General features: G+C 47.9%; 1 protein-coding gene across 1 annotated transcript in view; it reads right to left on the bottom strand.

Moving 5' to 3' along the window:
* LOC144166436 (uncharacterized) overlaps positions 1-16454 on the bottom strand; it is a 54606-nt gene extending 38152 nt beyond the window's left edge. Inside the window, exons 1-2 of the mRNA XM_077695958.1 lie at positions 16137-16454; positions 15160-15693 (exon numbers count right to left, since the gene is read on the bottom strand). Coding sequence (XP_077552084.1) covers positions 15160-15693; positions 16137-16445 — 843 coding nt within the window. The 5' untranslated portion in view covers positions 16446-16454. The remainder of the gene's footprint in view (positions 1-15159; positions 15694-16136) is intronic.
* Positions 16455-17014: the final 560 nt, after the last annotated feature.

Below are 17014 nucleotides of genomic sequence, written 5' to 3'. Positions count from 1 at the left end.
TGAAACGTAAGCGCTTTATTATTGCTAAGATCATTTTCATTGCGTTTCATAAAAATATTGAGATCTAGTTTCTCCTGCTCAGTCAGTGGAAGAGCTTCAACCTAAGCGTTGAAGAGGCTGAGTTGGCTAGTACAGTGCTCTCTAAAAGTTTCTAGGAGGGAAAGCAAAGCAATATTCAAAATACCTTGAAACCTGGCAACTAGTTCAGGAGGGAGCACACCAAGGTAACAACTAGCTTTTAGGCGGAGGCTTTTTTTTTTTGCTTTGGAGATTCCGGGTGTACCTTTTTTTCTGAACTCTGTAGTTGGTTTGTTTGCCGGCTAGTTTTTGAGCTCTAAAGAAAGAGCGGAATTGAGGGGTTCGAGCATCCGGTCTACACTGTGGTAGCCATTTGTGTTTGTTTCGAGCAGACCTCCGGAGTGACACTTTTTTGCTTGGAGTCAGTTGTTTGGGGGGGGGGGGGGGGGGCTGGTAGGGTGAGTTTCCCATCGATGCCTGTTTGGGTGCTTGCTTGCGTTATACTGCGTGTTGGGGTCTGCGTGATTCATGAGCGTGATGTCTTTGGTGGGTCGCGTTGTTGTTCGCTTGCGTGCGGTACAGCTGGTGTTGCGGCCACGTCTACGGTTCGTGTGTGCTCGCGTCGAAGGTGCTGCTCTTAGGTGGACATGACATCTCGCTACTGTTGGGGGTGTTGGGTTGGTTCTATTGTTCTGTGCTGGACGAAGGTGGGAGGCTGATGCGTGAAGTTGGGAGCGTCACCTTAAATGAGTTTCTAGCCTGTACTTGATGTTTTCGGAAATCAGTGAGACGCCTCGAAATTTAGGGTGTAGTCCGTCCTTGGCCAGGTATCCTAGGGGGTCGGGGTGAATTTTTGGTGGTGGATGACGTCAACGTTTTTTTTTGTTGTGTCCAAGGTACACGAGGAAATCGTTTAGCTTACCTGACCATTGTGAGTGAGCTTGAAGTATGTGTGTCCTGGATAGGTCGGGCTTGCGTTTGTTTTCGATCCTGGGAAGTACTTTTGTGAGGGTTATGTTTGCGTTGGGCCTGCTGGTCTGAACGTGGCGAAAAAGAATTTTCATTGCCGCGATGGTGCGTTTAGTGGTGTTGTTCTTTAAATCGTTAGTGCCAAAGTGAAGAATGAAGTGAGTGATGTTGCGTGGGGCGGCTTCATTGAGTTTATTGATGTCATGGGTTCTGGCGCCACTTTGAAAGTTGGTGTATGGTGAATGTGTTCCGGAAGGGAAGTCACCGTGAATGTACTTAAATTGGGTATGACCGATCAGCGCTACGTGTGCCAGGGAGAGGAGAGGGGGCTCACCTTGTTCCCTTATCACCGTACACGAAATCCAGGTAGAAGTAAAACTTTGAAGATGGTACAGAACACAAGAAAAGAAAACTTCAAACAAGGTAGAAACCACGATTGTTGCAGCGTTTCATTAAAGAGACTTGCCTTCACAAGGGCAACCTCTCGGCTGGCTGGCACGCTTTATATAGGGGTAGGTCCCCAGGTGAGAGGAGATAAGAAAACAAGTAAGTGGAATTGAGAAAGCGCTTTGTTTTGGGAGTATGTCGGAGGAGATATTGAGAGGGAAAGGAGGTTGTATAGTTTGAGCCACGAAGTATGTCAGAGGGAAGTCAGCCAGGGGGTTGATATTAGGCGAAATGTTTGGAGAGAAAGGATGAGGGGGTTTTTCTTGCACCGCCGCGCGGCATACCGAAAGGTTCTCAGAAACGCCGGAAGCAGAACAGGCGTTGAGAGAAGTCCTTATCAGAAACTATCTGCAAGCCTCACGTCAAAAGAAAAGGTAGAGAAGGGGGAGTAACTAGGTCCAGGAAAGAAGAAAAAAAAAAGAGGGAGGAAATCACACAAAAAAAGCAATAACCCCACAACTGAAATGGCGCGTGTCGCCGACCGCAACATTCCTGGAACAGGCCTGTCCTGAAACTCAGAAACGAAAAGATAATGTTAGAGTAACGTATGGGGCACGAGGCAAAGCGGAGCAAAAAAAAATCGAAATAAAATGGAATTCCACGGAAAAGGTTGGAGGGATGCGGGCGCGTAGTAATCTGGAAGCTAAGGAATGAAAACAAAAGAAATTAGGTTACCAAGTAAGGAGCATATGGAGGGGTCATAGTCCTTGTATAAAGTATATGCAAGCTCTTTTCCGCTTAAACCTGAGGTTTTCCTCCGCAACATAGATGACATGTTCATGATTTGGGAACACGGTCTCGCGATTCTAGAAACATTTGTATCTCATCTCAATTCTTCGCATCGGACTATTAAATTCTCCAGTTCAGTATTTTAAAAATAGGTGAACTTTCTGGATACTGCCGTCATTCTAGACAACAGTAACCCTAAAACCACGCTTTTTAGAAAACCAACAGATGGGCAGCCGTACCTAGACTATAAAAGCCATCACCCGAGACACTGCAAGCAAGGAATCTTTGTAGGACAAGCCACCAGGGTTAGAACAGTCTGTAGTGATGACAGGCACTACCTAAAGCATCTATACGTACTCAGCTAGGTCCACCCTCATAAACAGGAACAGTTCACAAATTAATTACAAGGTGAGAATATCAAAGCTAACAATGGTACTGCAGCCTTCTACCCAGAACACAATGTCCAGACTTGTTCGTCAAATTTGGTTCAGTGAAGCCATTGTGCTAAAAAACGTCGTGCTAGCCCGAAACTATACCCAACTACGGGAGCTCGCCAACTCATGGGAGAATATTATTGAGGTAAAGAAATGAACAGGCATAACACTAGCCTGAGAAATGCAGCCGAAATTTTAATCGGAGGAAAGACACGTTAATTTCCCATAACTTTCATTTATGCCAAATGACGCTGGTTTAAACCTATAGATAAGGTAGGACTCACGAACCTCGCGATCATGATGCGTTTTAAAACTACATTCAAGAATTGTGTCCTTCAGTTGTTCAAAAGAATGACCAGGAGTGTTAACATGCTTTGATAGAGGCAAAGAAGGGCAGGTTTTGCATGAGAGCGGTGATTGTTAAACCTCAAACGAAAGGGTGTTTCAGTCTGGCCGATGTATTGTTTGCCGCAGAGGGTGCATTCCAGCAGGTATACGACGTTGGCGGAATCGCAGTTAAAGTTCCCTTTTACATTAACATAGTAGTTTGAAGCTGTGCTGGCGGCGCGCTATGTGGTGGTCATTTGTGGGCATACCTTGCACTGTGGTTTGTTACAGGGCATGCAACCAGTAGTCTGTGGTCGGCTGATGGTGGATTTAGTGAGAACGTCGCCCAAATTTTTGCTGCGTCTATAAACAACACGTGGCGGATCGGGGAATATTCTCTTTAGGCGTTCACTTTGAGCAAAGATATTGTGATGTTTCCTTAGTATGGATGCAACTTTCGGAGAAGAGGCCGAATGGGTCAAAACGAGGTTTGTTTGTTGATTGGGTTTTGGAGTTTTTTTTTCGGAGAATGTCGGTGATGTTCAACTGGTTAGCTCGTGTAATCGCGTCATCGATCACCTGCTCTGGGTATTTTTTATTCAAGAGCGCGGTTTTAAGTTATCTGCAGTTAGAATCGAAATCCGCCTGGCTTGTGCAGATTTGCCTAAAACGGTGAGATTGGCTATAGGGTATTGCAGTCTTGCAGTGCCTAACATGGCTGAAGTCTGCCCTGAGAAACTGTGGCAGTAACATCCAGGAAATTTATGCTGTGCGTAGAGCAGGAATGAGAGAGGGAGATGGTAGGATGCGCAAGGTTAAAAGCCTCAATAAACGCAAGAAGTACCATTTCACCGTGCTGCCAAATCATGAATATATCATCTATATACCTTTTGTAGTACAATGGCTTCAAATTTTGGGTTGCGAGGAAGTTTGACTCTAGACATCCCATAAAGATGTTCGCGTAGTTGGGCCCGATTTTGGTTCCCATTGACGTTCCGCTGACTTGCACGTAATTGACATCATCAAACTCAAAATTGTTAAGTTCAAGGATAAGTTGAAGGAAAGTTTCAAGGGGAGCACGAGGTCGCGGGTTCGATTCCCGGCCGCGGCGGCCGCTTTTCTGATGGAGGCGAAAAGCAAAAACGCCCGTGTGTACGAGATTTCGGCGCACATTAAAGATCCCCAGGTGGTCAAAATTAATCCGGAGCCCTCCACTACGGCGCGCCTCATCGCCTGCGTTGGGTTGGCGCGTTAAACCCTACAGTCACACACAAAGTTTCAAGGGTGAGAGAATCGATAGGTTTGTCACCCGCCGACCCCTTATACGCACATGATACAGCGGTGATCCCATCGGCATGCGGAATGTTAGTGTATAGCGACACGACATCTAGGGTAACAAGTAAACAGTTGTTATAAATTTCCATCTTTATGATATCCGCGAGAAAATCATTTGTATCCTTAATGAAGGATGGAAAGCTGGGGGGAATGTCGCGAATGAGAGAGTCGACATTTCGCGAGAGGTTCTCGGTGACAGTACCAATGCCAGAGACAATGGGGCGACCTGGGTTGTTATTTTTATGAATCTTAGGAAGAAGGTAGAATCTACCGGCTACTGGGCTTAAAGGGATAAGAGAACGAGCAGTTGTTTCAGTTATTTCCTGATTTTGAACAAGCTCAGTGAGTTTTTCTTTGACTATTAGCTTATAATCATTAGTGGGATCGCTAGGAAGTACTTTGTAGAACGCAGATTCTGATAGTTGTCTATGAGCCTCGTTGACATAGTCAGCTTTGTCGAGGATCACGATGGCGCCTCCTTTATCGGCCGGTTTGATTACTATTTCGGTGCAACCTGCGAGTTCCTCCAGGGCTTTCTTTTCCTTGTTTGTGATGTTACAGCGGAAGGGGATTTGCTTTTGGTATGCTGCTCATACATCGCGATGAACGGCTTTAATGCACATGTCGAGGCATGTATCGCGCTGCGTGGGAGGGGTCCAGTGCTTATGGCTAGGCATGCGGTTCGGGCTTCGTCGGTTGGAGGACGGTCATGGAAGTACTCTCGCAGTCTCATATTTCTGGCGAAGTTGTCTAAGTCCTTAAAAAGTTGAAATTCGTTGAAACCGCCGGTTGCCGGGAAAAAATTCACACCTTTTGACAAGGCGCTCATCTGATCTGGTGACAGGATAATACTAGAGAGGTTCATCACATTTCCTGTGAGATTTTTGTAAGTTTTAGTAGCCTGGGGAGAGGTTACAGAAGGGGAATAAAAATTTGGGTTTGCGTTGGCAGACTCACTAGTACTGGCACTAATGAGAGCTTGTGAATGGTTAGTATTTGGCGCGTTTAAGGGGCGATTTTCATGTGCATTCCCAGATAATGGACGCCATTAGTAATGGGGCTAACTATATTCTTGCGGATGTAGTCATTGCTAGGGATATTATCTCGGGAAAATTTACGGACTTTTGTTTCGGATATAGCGGATGCCTTTTTGGATTCGTAGCTGCGTAGAAGGCCTGATTCTCTTTCGCTTAGCTCCTTACTAAGAATTTCCTCTTCCTGGCGGAGGGAATGGAACATAGGAAAAGGGCTAGGGTCGGATTCAGATCCACGCTCCCGCCTTTTAGCCATGAAATCTCTTCTGAGAAGGGACACACGTGCCCTAATTCCCTCGTGTGTCTGCTCCCTGCCCCCTAATCTTTACCGGGTGGAGGAAGTTTCTCTGAGGAGGCTTCGGGGTGGGGTGGCTCTCACACCTTCAGTCACTTGGACTTGGAGACACGCACTAGAAGACCCAGGAACATGTCCCAAGTGTCCGGCTTCGGCGGCTGAAGCTGATGTCAATCATCTCTTGTGGACGTGCGCAGGAACCAGAACAGCTCGGGACAGTGCGCTAAGAGTGGTTAGTCTTCGGTGGGATAAACCGGGGGACTTCAACCGGTGGGTGCACGAAGACCGCTACTGCAGGTCGCTGCTGAACTTTTTACACGAGACCGGACTCCATGCCTACCTTTATACTTGTACAGGGTCATCAATTTCCTGACTACCTGTGCTTTTGTACCCGGTATTTTTATTCTACCTAATGTCTCATCTTTTGTTTATATGCCGCATGGCAAAAATGCGAAAAAAAAAGAATGGAACATAGTTTCGTAGTGATTTAGAATTATCTGCGTTAATTGCAAGGATGCGTTGTCTAGTACCTGTTGCCACTTCCTCATGTTAGATGGGGAGAGTTGGGCAGTTGCCGGTCTCAGCCTAACCCTCAAACCCATGGTAGCTACCTCGGCAGACAAATACTGTGAAAGTGCGAAAACGTGCATTTGGGAACGTATGTGTTTTTTAGTAACCTTTCTTAATTTTAAGAACTGTTTTTACACTGGGTAGGAGGCTGCATTACCGGGTTTTCTGAGTTCTAATCAGTTGGTCGGCGCAGACGACACTTTCTTTCGGAGGTTGTACGGGGAATGGGCTGGCTTCGGGGCGGCCGACGGAAGTGCGGATTCGCTGCTGGTGGTTTCCCGTGGCTCGGTTGTGGTTGGGGCTCCGGTGGCTTCTGTCGATCTCGAGGGCGGGCGCGGCAGGCTCTGGGCGCGGCGAACTCTCGGGGTTGGGCTGCAGGCGATGCGTCGGTGCTCCGTGGCCGTGGCCTTAGGAGCACGTACGGGTGGCAGGCTGCGGCGTGCGTCCGGGGACTCCGGGGGCAGGTCCCTGGTGCTCAGCGCAAGGTCCGTGGCCACGGTGGTTGGTTAGAGAGTATATCGGGGGAGATGTTGAGGGGGAAAGAAGGTTGTATAGTTTGAGCCTGGTGGCTTGTCCTGGTGGACAAGCCTGGTGGACAAGCCACCAGGCTTAGAAGAGTATGCAGTGATGACAGTGACTACGTAAAGCACCAAGACGAACTCAAGGCCACCCTTATGAACAGGAACCACCCCAAAAGCTCGCTCGATCAGGCGTACCAACGTGTGTCTAATCTCAAAAGGGATGACGTTCTCAACAAACAGCGGCAAAACGAAAGCGCCAGGCCACCTGCCCTAATAACTAAATTTTCAAACGCCCTCCCAAACGTAAACAATATACTGCGGAAGTACTACCCCATTTTAGCCAGTAACGACCGACTTAAAAAGACTTTCCCGGAAGCACCAAGGGTTACCTACCGGAGAAACAGGAATCTAAAAGATATTTTAGTGCATGCTAAAACAGGGCCTTCAAAGCAACCAGTCATAGCCAGCTGCTCCCGCCCCAGATGCAAGACTTGTAAGCACCTGCAAACAGACTGCGTTGTAAAAAGCACAGCCAGTAATTATGCCCACAAGATTAATTCAAGTTTTACGCGCACTTCATCCAACATTGTGTATATGTTGGAATGCTCAATGTGCCACAAACAGTATATAGGCGAAACGAGTCAACCTATGAGCCTACGGCTTCATGGTCACCGGGCAGATACTCTTAGCAAATCCTCCATAGCTGTAGCGCAGCATTTCAACCAACCAGGCCACAATTTTGATGACCTTAAGTTATATATACTTCAGTCAAATTTTAAGTCTCCTAGGGACAGGAAATACCGAGAATCCTACTTAATTCACAAATTCAACTCCATGGAACCTGCTGGAATTAATGCGTCTAAGGGCAACTTGGAATCCTTGCGATATTCACCGGTAATACAGCATTAGGCATTTTCGTGCATATACCTCATCCAAAGACTGACCGTTCACTCTGCTCTGTACCTGGTCACCTGATTCCTTTTGTTTTGATTCTTTCGCTTCCAGGTAATACGCGCCCGCATCCCCAACCTTTGCTTTTGGAATTTCATTTTATTTCTCTAATTTTTTTTCTTCGCTTTGTCTTTTGGCCCTGACGTCAGTCTAACTTTATCTTTTCGTTTTTGAGTTTCAGGACAAGCCTCTTCCAGTAAAGTCGCCCTAGGCGACACGTGCCTTTTCAATAGTCGGGTTATCGCTGTTTCTTTTGGGTGTGGGTTTGTGTACTTTGCCTCCCTGTTTTTCTCTTTCTTTTCCTTTTTTTCTCTGTGTGCGGCAGGGATCGAGCCACCATGGTGCACGTGTTATGGGAGTGCCAAGAGACAGACCCACTCATGGACACGCTGCCACCACGCCTTGCCAGTGCGGTGGCGAGCACAGACTGCAACCTACAGCGGGAGGCCGTTCAGCTTGCGCTGGCGGCCCTTGAACGCCAGCGGCCGAACACGCTGCCTCCCCCCCAGGAGGCCGGCGACAGTAGGTAACCTCTCGCAGGCAATAAGGATGTTGTTTCTCTCTCTCTCTTTCTTTTTCTTTTTTCCCATACCTGGTCATTCCCCCCCCCCCCTTCTCTACTTTCTCTTTTGTCCTGAGGCTTGCAGATAGTTTCTCATAAGGACCCAACTCTCACCCCCTGGCCTGTTTCCAGCGGTTCTGGGAACCTTTCCGCATGCACCTGCAGCGCGTCAACAAACACCCTCTCATCTGTTCTCTCCAAAAAATCCCGGAATTAAAGGGACACTGAAGTGAATTTGTCAAGCTCCCGTTTTTGCTTGCACTGCGTAGACTGGCTCAAATTAGCACACTTTTCATTGTTTATCCGGTTGACAGATCGGTAATTATTTTACAAAGCGCGAAAGAAGAAAAACTACCATGCGCGGTTTGCGGCGGCCGCACCAACTAAAGCTGTGACGTTGGGAGGAGCGGGAACCGTGATTGGACGATGCCCAAGGTGAGCAACCAAACAAGTTTCGCTTTCGGTTCTGTAAAACACAACCGGTGGCGTTGTTGGATGGGCATTCTCAATAACTCAGTAATCATGTTGTCAGCTGTAAAAATGCATAAAGATAAGCCTCCCAGGACGGCTTGGAATCGTAGCATTCACTAGCCGAGGCCTACGCAGTGCATGGACGCCCTCCGCGTACCCGCAGACGCCCAAATGTCATGCGCTTTTCCCCCATATTTGGAGCTTGCCTCACTCATGCCTGTACCGTAAAAAGCGTGTTCGCACCAGGCCAAGGGTCTGTTCATTCTGGCCTGTGCCCACTGCCCGCAAGCAGTCGGTGCTTATGGCAACAGCACGCCAACGAGAACTCGCTAGCGCGCCAGTGCCGGCCTGCGCGCGTTCTGTGAACCAGTGGCAACAGCACGCCAACGAGAACTCGCCAGCGCGCCAGTGCCAGCCTGCGCGCGTTCTGTGAACTAGTTCGTGGAGCCATGAACGTTGCGGCCCAAAAAAAGGTGAGCTCAATGTAGAAAACATCGGACAGAAAACGAACAAAAAAAAGCACGTACCCGTGGGGACTCGAACTCGTGACTTGCAAAACACTTGCGACGACATACCCAGCGCCCTAGACAACTCGGCCACGGGACTTTTTTCTTTTTTTTTCTTTATTGCCTTCTTTGACAGGAAGACAAAACAAAGACACACGTAACTGATAATCTGTACACTCAATACTCAATACAAACACTAGAACTGCAGCCCTTCTTGGGCCAGCGGGGTGATTTCAATACTCTTTCATTACCAACAATGCTTCAATTGTGGGTAGCCACTCTGGTTTAGAGGGCTGAAGTTTTTGTATCTGTACAAAAGAACCTATTGACTCTTTGAAGTAGTGTCGGATGTGCCAGGCATCTGGGTCGGAGTAGCGTACCGCCATCCTGTTTCTCCAGATGCTATGTAGTCCATACAGCATAATTGTGTCAAGCGGCACACCGTCCTCATTCTCAACATTCAAAAACCTAATACCGTAAGCATCGACAGGCAAATCTTTTTTGAGTGTTCGCTGTAGGATGTCCCAAAAGAACACCGCTCCCCAACAGTCCAAGAACACGTGCTCAATTGTTTCTGGCTTTCGACACAGAAAACAGTGCACACCCCATGGCACAAACCATCCCTTTTCTTCCATCCAGGTCTTAACTTCCAGTGTTCCAGTATGGAGTTTAAAAAAGAAAGATTTCACTCCACCTGGGACCGTCATTCTTTTCACTCGCTTAAGTACATCTCTCTCAGGCCTTAGATTACACTTGCTGCGGTATATTGGCACTGGCAATACACTCTCGACGATATCTTTGTACAGTTTCTTCCGACTCACCCCGCTTAGGTACTCTAAAAAAAACGCACAGAAAGAAAACGGTATGACCACACCACCTCCTCAAAAAATCCACGTACAGTTCCCCTCATGTACTCAGAGCTTACAACAAATTCAAGCAAAAGTCTTCCAAGTCGCCGCTGACAAACCGTCCTAAGAAACGCGTCTTCAACATCACGAAGAAACAGAAATCTATTGACCACTTGCCTTAAAAATAAGTGCGATAAACCAAGTCCGCCTTCACGCACTTTCAAAAAGAGGTTCGTTCTGTTCGTTCTTTCCCATGATGAACTCCAGATAAACACGGCGAACACACGATGAAGTTTCTGAATATTAGCCCTTGAACAATGCAAAACTTGCATTACATACCACAGCTTGCTTATAAAAAACAAATTGCAAACTGTGGCTCTCGCAAACATTCATAAACCCCACATTTTCCACTTGTCTGTCTTTTCTCGAAGTTCCTTGAGTTGCTTGGTCCAGTAAGGGTCACTGTCTTGATAACTGTCTAGTGGCACCCCCAGGTGCTTAACAGGACCCGTGACCCACTGGATGTTGGCGAAAACGCTTGGCGTGGACTGCCATTCGCCATGCCAAAAGCCTAAGCATTTAGACCAGTTTACTGCACTACCGCTAGCTAAGCGAAAGTGTTTCACGGTTTTTACTGCCTCGAGAATGCTTTCTTTAGTAGTGCAGAATACTGCAATGTCATCTGCGTACGCTAGTAGTCGAACTTCCGTCATTTGCAACCGAAAACCTTGAATGTTACTGCTTTTGATGACAGTTAAGCAAAACGTCTCAATATATATGCAGAAAAGGAGTGGGGATATCGGGCATCCTTGCCTCACCGATCGCTGCACCTGAACTCTTTTTCCAACTGCCTTATTAACTATAAGACGGGTTGTGCATTTACTGTACGCCATACGCACTCCATTTCGAATAACTTTGCCGTCATTAATGTACTCTAAAATTTGAAATAAGATATCGTGCGGCACACGATCGAAAGCCTTCTCCAAGTCAATCTGGAGCATTGCGACTCCAGATTGTGTGGCATCACAACACTCCAGAATACAACGCGCCTTATGTACATGCGTGAATATACGCCTCGAGCGCGGCCTGTAGGGGCGCCACTGAAATCCCCCTAGCGGCCCGTTTTGAAAACAGCCGTGGGAGTCCGCGCCCCGCTCCCCAGTGCCGCCGCTGCTTTAGCGGCACCTTCCCGACTGAGATTTACCGTTTGCAGGCGTTTGAAATCCTTGTTTATGTGGAGCAGTCACTCTGTTCGCAAATGGGGTATGTTTACGACAGTGTAAATGTTTCTGGCGCGATCTAAGTGTGGTATATTCGGTCTGTATAAGCGCCAGGTGTGTGTCACAGGCCAGTGTCGCGGAACCGGCTTATGATGGGGCCGATTGTTGTTACACTGACCTGAATTTACTACCCGTGTCTCCGTAACCACCGCTTACTCAGGTGTTCATGCTACGGCTATACACTACGATTTAAATCGGTTTTGTGCGCTTACATAATCAGCGGAGCACTCATACCTGACAGCACGCCACTTACGTTACGTTTGCCAATATTATGCCTGTGATATTGATCACCACCATTTACAAGCCAGTCTGTGTTAATTTCGGGAATATTCAACAAAAGTACGATGGACAATGCATAATAATACTCGGGGATCAGCACACGATAGAGTCGTCTTGTCGTGAAGTGAGCGCCCGCAAACATTCATCTGCTACATATATCCTCTGCTAGCAGCGCGGAGACTGGCTTAGAATATAATCCGTGTCCGCGACTAAATGCTTCTTCAAAATATCATCATATGGCACAGGAAGCCTACAGAATGAAGCAGAAACTGAAATCAGAGGGCCTTATCACATGCCACACTCTTCCAACGACACATTTCATCGCTTTTTGAACAGCCTACCCTGTACACTTCCAAAAATGCGTGCGCCGTACGATCAGCTCTTCGTTGAAGTAGAAAAACGAAAGGTAAGTGAACGCGAGATTTGTGTGTGGGATTACTAAAACGTTCATTGCTGAATTCCGCTCCGCATTTGTACACAACGTCCCCCTCCCCTCCGCCGCCCCCCCCCCCCCCCCCCTGATGTCTCGCAAAATAGCAGTGCATTTCGCGTATAGTTGGTCTAGTGAACCCTACCTGGCTTAAGTTTCGACGAACGTATTTATCATGTCAGAAGCTGCACTGTTTCTTTTTTTTCATTTCCGTTAGAGCTATTATGTTTCTTAATTCCGCACTTGTGGGGGCAGATATTTAACTACGCACAGGCTTGGAATATACTTAACATTTTCCCATGGTTTATATTCTTATAAAAGGCATAAGTTATTGTCCAACAATGGGTAATCACATCCCCGAAGCACATTTTTCTGCGACGTATATATTTTAAACGAAGCCGCATTCGTTGTCTACGCTGCAAAATGAAGCCAACCTCTCATTATGCCAGCATCAAATCTAAATGAGGCGACAGTAGAATTCACTTGTGCCTGATGTTCTGGAGGAGACATGGGTGATATGTTGCTGCCGCCGCCGACGCACGGAAGAGCGGCGACGAAGCGCGCAGAACCGCGTCCCCGGGTAGCTCTTGGAGGCGATCGCGTACTCTACGAAGACGCAGCTGCTTTTTAAGTGACCTAACGTACTCTTTGCCTATAGACGTCACCATAACAAGTTTGTTTTAGGGCGCGGAAAGGCGAAAAGAAGCGAAACAGAGCCCAAACACTGCACGAGCCCCTATGAGCCACGCAGCGCAAATCCCGTCAACGCCGCGGAGAAGCGGCGGCAGGCGGCGCAGCGATCGCGAAGCTCGAGGCGTATAGTCCGCCCTCTGATACCACAAGTCTGGTGTGAACCTACAATATCTTGCATTACTGTTTGGAGCCTACTAGCTAATACTTTCATTAAAATTTTATAGTCTACATTTGTTAAGCATATAGGCCGATAAGATTTCACATCTCTGAGTTTGACGGCATCATCCGTTTTGGGGAGCAGTACAGTGTATGACGTAGAGAAGGATGGGGGTAGTACGTCGATATCGTATGCCTCATTAAAAATCATTTGCAACACCGGCGCAATTTCATTCTTAAATTTCTTATAAAAAGCAGCCGTTAAGCCATCCGGTCCAGGAGATTTTCCGGGATTTAGATTCTCTATAGCTTTCACGACTTCATGAAGAGAAATGGGGATTTCCAAGTATTCTTTTGTTTCTTCATCTAATCTGGGCATTAACGTCAGAAAATCTCGCTTAAATATTTCATAATTAACTTCATGTTTTGCGAAGAGCTCACTATAGTACTGAAAAAAGACAGTTTCTATAATGTTTGTATCACGAGTAATTGTTCCATTATTTTCTATTTCCACGATTTCATTGCGCCGCGCATGCCATTTTTCAAGGCCTAAAGCTCGTTTGGACGGCATCTCGCCCGCAGTTATCTTTTCAGCCCTTGCCCTTACAAGCGCGCCACGGTAACGCTCTGTGTCTATCGCTTCAAGTTTTTGCTTTACTGTTCGTATGTCATTTTTGTACTCGCCAGGTTTCATGCATTCTTCGGCTAACAAGGCTTCTAAGTTTGCCCGCAATAAGGCTTCTTGCTTTGTCGCCTCATGTTTTAGTAGGCTCGATCTTTCAATTGCTTTGATTTTTACACTCTGTTTGAAGAGTTCCCATCCTTCGCAATGGCAGCTGCCCTCATTTTTCAAACTTTCTAGCAACGTAAGCGTATTAGCTACGAACACGTCATCTTTTAAAAGCTTCCCATTTAGTTTCCACCCTTCCCAACTAAAGGCATTCTTATTTTTTGTTTTCCTGCCAATGCAAAACAAAACCAAGCAGTGATCACTGAAAGTCACCGGACAAACTTCGTATTCTCGACAATCTGGAATCCATTCTAAGGATAGATACGCTCTGTCCAGTCTAGCGTGGCTAGTACCTTGGAATTCTGTAAAGAACACGGGGCCATTGTTAAAAGTCGCTCCAACATCTTCTAGACCACTTTCATTAATTACATCACTCAAAATAACTGTACTTGCATCCCGAAACGGCGTTGCACTCGTTTTATCGCGCGAAGAACAAACACAGTTGAAGTCTCCCAATAACACTAGGAAACGATCCGATTTGCAATAGTTTCCCACCGATTGGAAATCCTCCTTTCGCGCTTGAACTTTAGTTGACGCATATAAACATATAACTCTCCATTCCTGATTTGACAGTGTAAAGTCACACACAATAAATCTTCCATTGACACATGCAGTAACACTTTCTATCACAGCGCCAATACTCTTTCGAATAAAAAGAAGACACCCTGCCGAATTTCCAACAGCGTGGCTGACACAAACGTTATACTGATTTTCGAACCGTCGCGCCATGCTCTCTGTCTGGTTTTCGCGGTCAATTTTAGTCTCTTGAACAGCAAAGACATCGATGTCCTTGTCCGTGGCTAATCGATATATCTGGTTTTGCCTCTTTTTCGTCGCCAGTCCTCTCACATTAAGCGTAGCAAATCGCAACGGTTTAGCTGCTTCTACTGGCATAATTGATTAGCGAAACCAGGCAAAGAGCACTGCGCTTACCTTTCTAATTACTGCATGTGAGTCAATGACACTGAACCAGATCACTTTCCGTCGCGTGAAAGCGAGGACGACCGTTGTTTGTTCACATTTCTCTTCTTCCCGACGACGACTTTCCACTTCTACTCTAGGTGTCGCAGCCGTTGCTCATCTGTCATATCCGTAGTTTGCTCCCTTCGTCGCTTTGACGAGCCTTCTTGGTGTTCCATATTTTCCGCGTTGCTGTCTTGGGTTGCGTTTGCCGTTGGTTCTTGCTGCGTCTCGCTGGACGCGTTATCACCTGTGGATGTGGCGTCCGCTCGTCGCTTTGACGAGCCTTCTTGGTGTTCCATATTTTCCGCGTTGCTGTCTTGGGTTGCGTTTGCCGTTGGTTCTTGCTGCGTCTCGCTGGACGCGTTATCACCTGTGGATGTGGCGTCCGCTCGTCGCTTTGACGAGCCTTCTTGGTGTTCCATATTTTCCGCGTTGCGGTCTTGGGTTGCGTTTGCCGTTGGTTCTTGCTGCGTCTCGCTGGACGCGTTATCACCTGTGGATGTGGCGTCCGCCGGTAGCTCCTTTGCGTCTGTTTCTGCCACTTCGCTTACGACAGACTGCGTTGTAGCTTTCACGTCGGCGTCCTCCTTGACCTCGTTCGAAAAAGCTGAGGCAGCGTTCTCTGCTTCTTCTTCGTCCATCACCAAGTCGGTGTGTTCGTCGTCGGTGTCGCGTCTTGCTGCGCCCGCGTACGAACGCGTACATTCAGCTTGCTCATGTCCGAAACCGTGACACTCGCCGCATTTCGGGACCCGGCATTCCCTGCGAATGTGTCCCGCGGTGTTACAGCGTAGGCACATGGGCGCTCTTCCAGGCACGACCACAAGAGCCGTACCTTTGCCCAGCCGTAGCTGGTGTGGGAGGCAGTCCAAGGTCACGCCCTCTCGAAGAACCAAACATACGAACCGAGTCGTCGAGTCGGCGTTTTCAAAGTCCTCTACTCTCCAGCGTTCACTGGTCACGTCCTTCACTTCGCCGTACGCGCCGAATATACGTCGGATAGTGTCATTCGTCACATCAAATGACACCCAATGGAGTTTCACGCGAATTTCCTGTCTGTTGGGGTCAACCACCAGACACACCCGCTTTTAGGTGCGAATGCACTTTATAAGCGACCCCAAACCATCCACCGCCGGCGGCGGCGGCGTCCGCAGTGCTCCTCTATATTTAAAAAAGAAACAGCATCCGGCGCCAGGTTTCGATCCGAGGACTTTGCGGCCGCAGCGCGACGCTCTACCGACCAAGCCACGGACGCGACGCTGATATCAGTGTTAGTGACGCGCCTTATATCTTTAACGCATTCAAACTACGTCGTCAGCTGCGTGCGTTGGCGACTCAGCGGCGTTATAGCGGCTTGATAACTGCGTGGTGTACACGTGATACTACAAACCCGATGGAAGAGATGGAAGAGAAGGCGGCGAGGCGGTGGGCTGCGGGGGCCGAGCGCAAGCGCCGCAAGCGGGCCGACAACCGTGCATTCGCACTTTCACATTCTCCCCCTCGGGGAAATGCGGGGGAATTTTTTCACGTCTAGGTGCCCTGCGTCCACAATCTTCTTCGCGTCGTCCGTGCGAAACTTTACAAGCCACACGTGTGACATTTGGAACGCGCCAATGCCACTCGCCTCCTGAACGACTCCTAAGTCCTTGAGCGGCTGCCGAAAATCTTCAATTCTGTACGGTCGTCCCTTGGTGTCACAATGCAGCACAACTGTGCGGTTCATTTCTTCTCCTGAAGGTATTTGCGGCAGAATAATCCTGTAGTCCTTGGGAACGGCATAAAACGAGTTACCACGGCCTGCGTTGGCCGCTGACGCAGCTCGCTCGGAGCCCACCATTCTGCGTCCGCTCCTATCGGCAACTACGCCGACTTTGGTAAAATATGGTATATATTGTACAACAAGTTTACACTTTTATTTAGTTTTGGCATTTCAAGCAGCTTAGGTGACTATTTGTTGTATTGCGCTCGTGTAGTAAGCGTCCCCCGAGTTTCCACAATAGCTCACGTCTAGCAATTGCATTTCGTAGTCGGAAAAGCGTTCGCAGATGCGTAGTCGTGCTGCTGACCGCTGTGCTTGTTCGCCCAGCGCAAGAAAGTGCTTCCCGCACCCTATTTTTACGCTGAAAAATATCAGTTGATTTTATTTCCTTAGTACCTATAGTATTGACTTCGCTGACTCTTCTCCCGCCTTCAAGAGGCCTTATATTTTCCTACTGGCGTACCAGTCAGCGAAGCGTCGCATGTGCGCTTGTGCAGCGCTTGTGTGAAGCGACCTTGACTTGGAGCTAGATACAGTGTACAAACTAACCAAGTAAAGAAAGGCCCATTCTTCCATTCACAAACGTGTCCTGGGTTCGTTTCAACTGAGCGAACGAATTGCGACGACCCGTCGGCGGCCGGCGGACG

This window comes from Haemaphysalis longicornis, unplaced genomic scaffold, assembly GCF_048455015.1.
Source record: "Haemaphysalis longicornis isolate Haplotype H1 unplaced genomic scaffold, Haemaphysalis longicornis Haplotype H1 scaffold_17, whole genome shotgun sequence".
NCBI classification, from domain to species: domain Eukaryota; kingdom Metazoa; phylum Arthropoda; class Arachnida; order Ixodida; family Ixodidae; genus Haemaphysalis; species Haemaphysalis longicornis.
The sequence above is the reverse complement of the archived record's forward strand: the minus strand, read 5'-3'. Positions and strand labels throughout refer to the sequence as shown.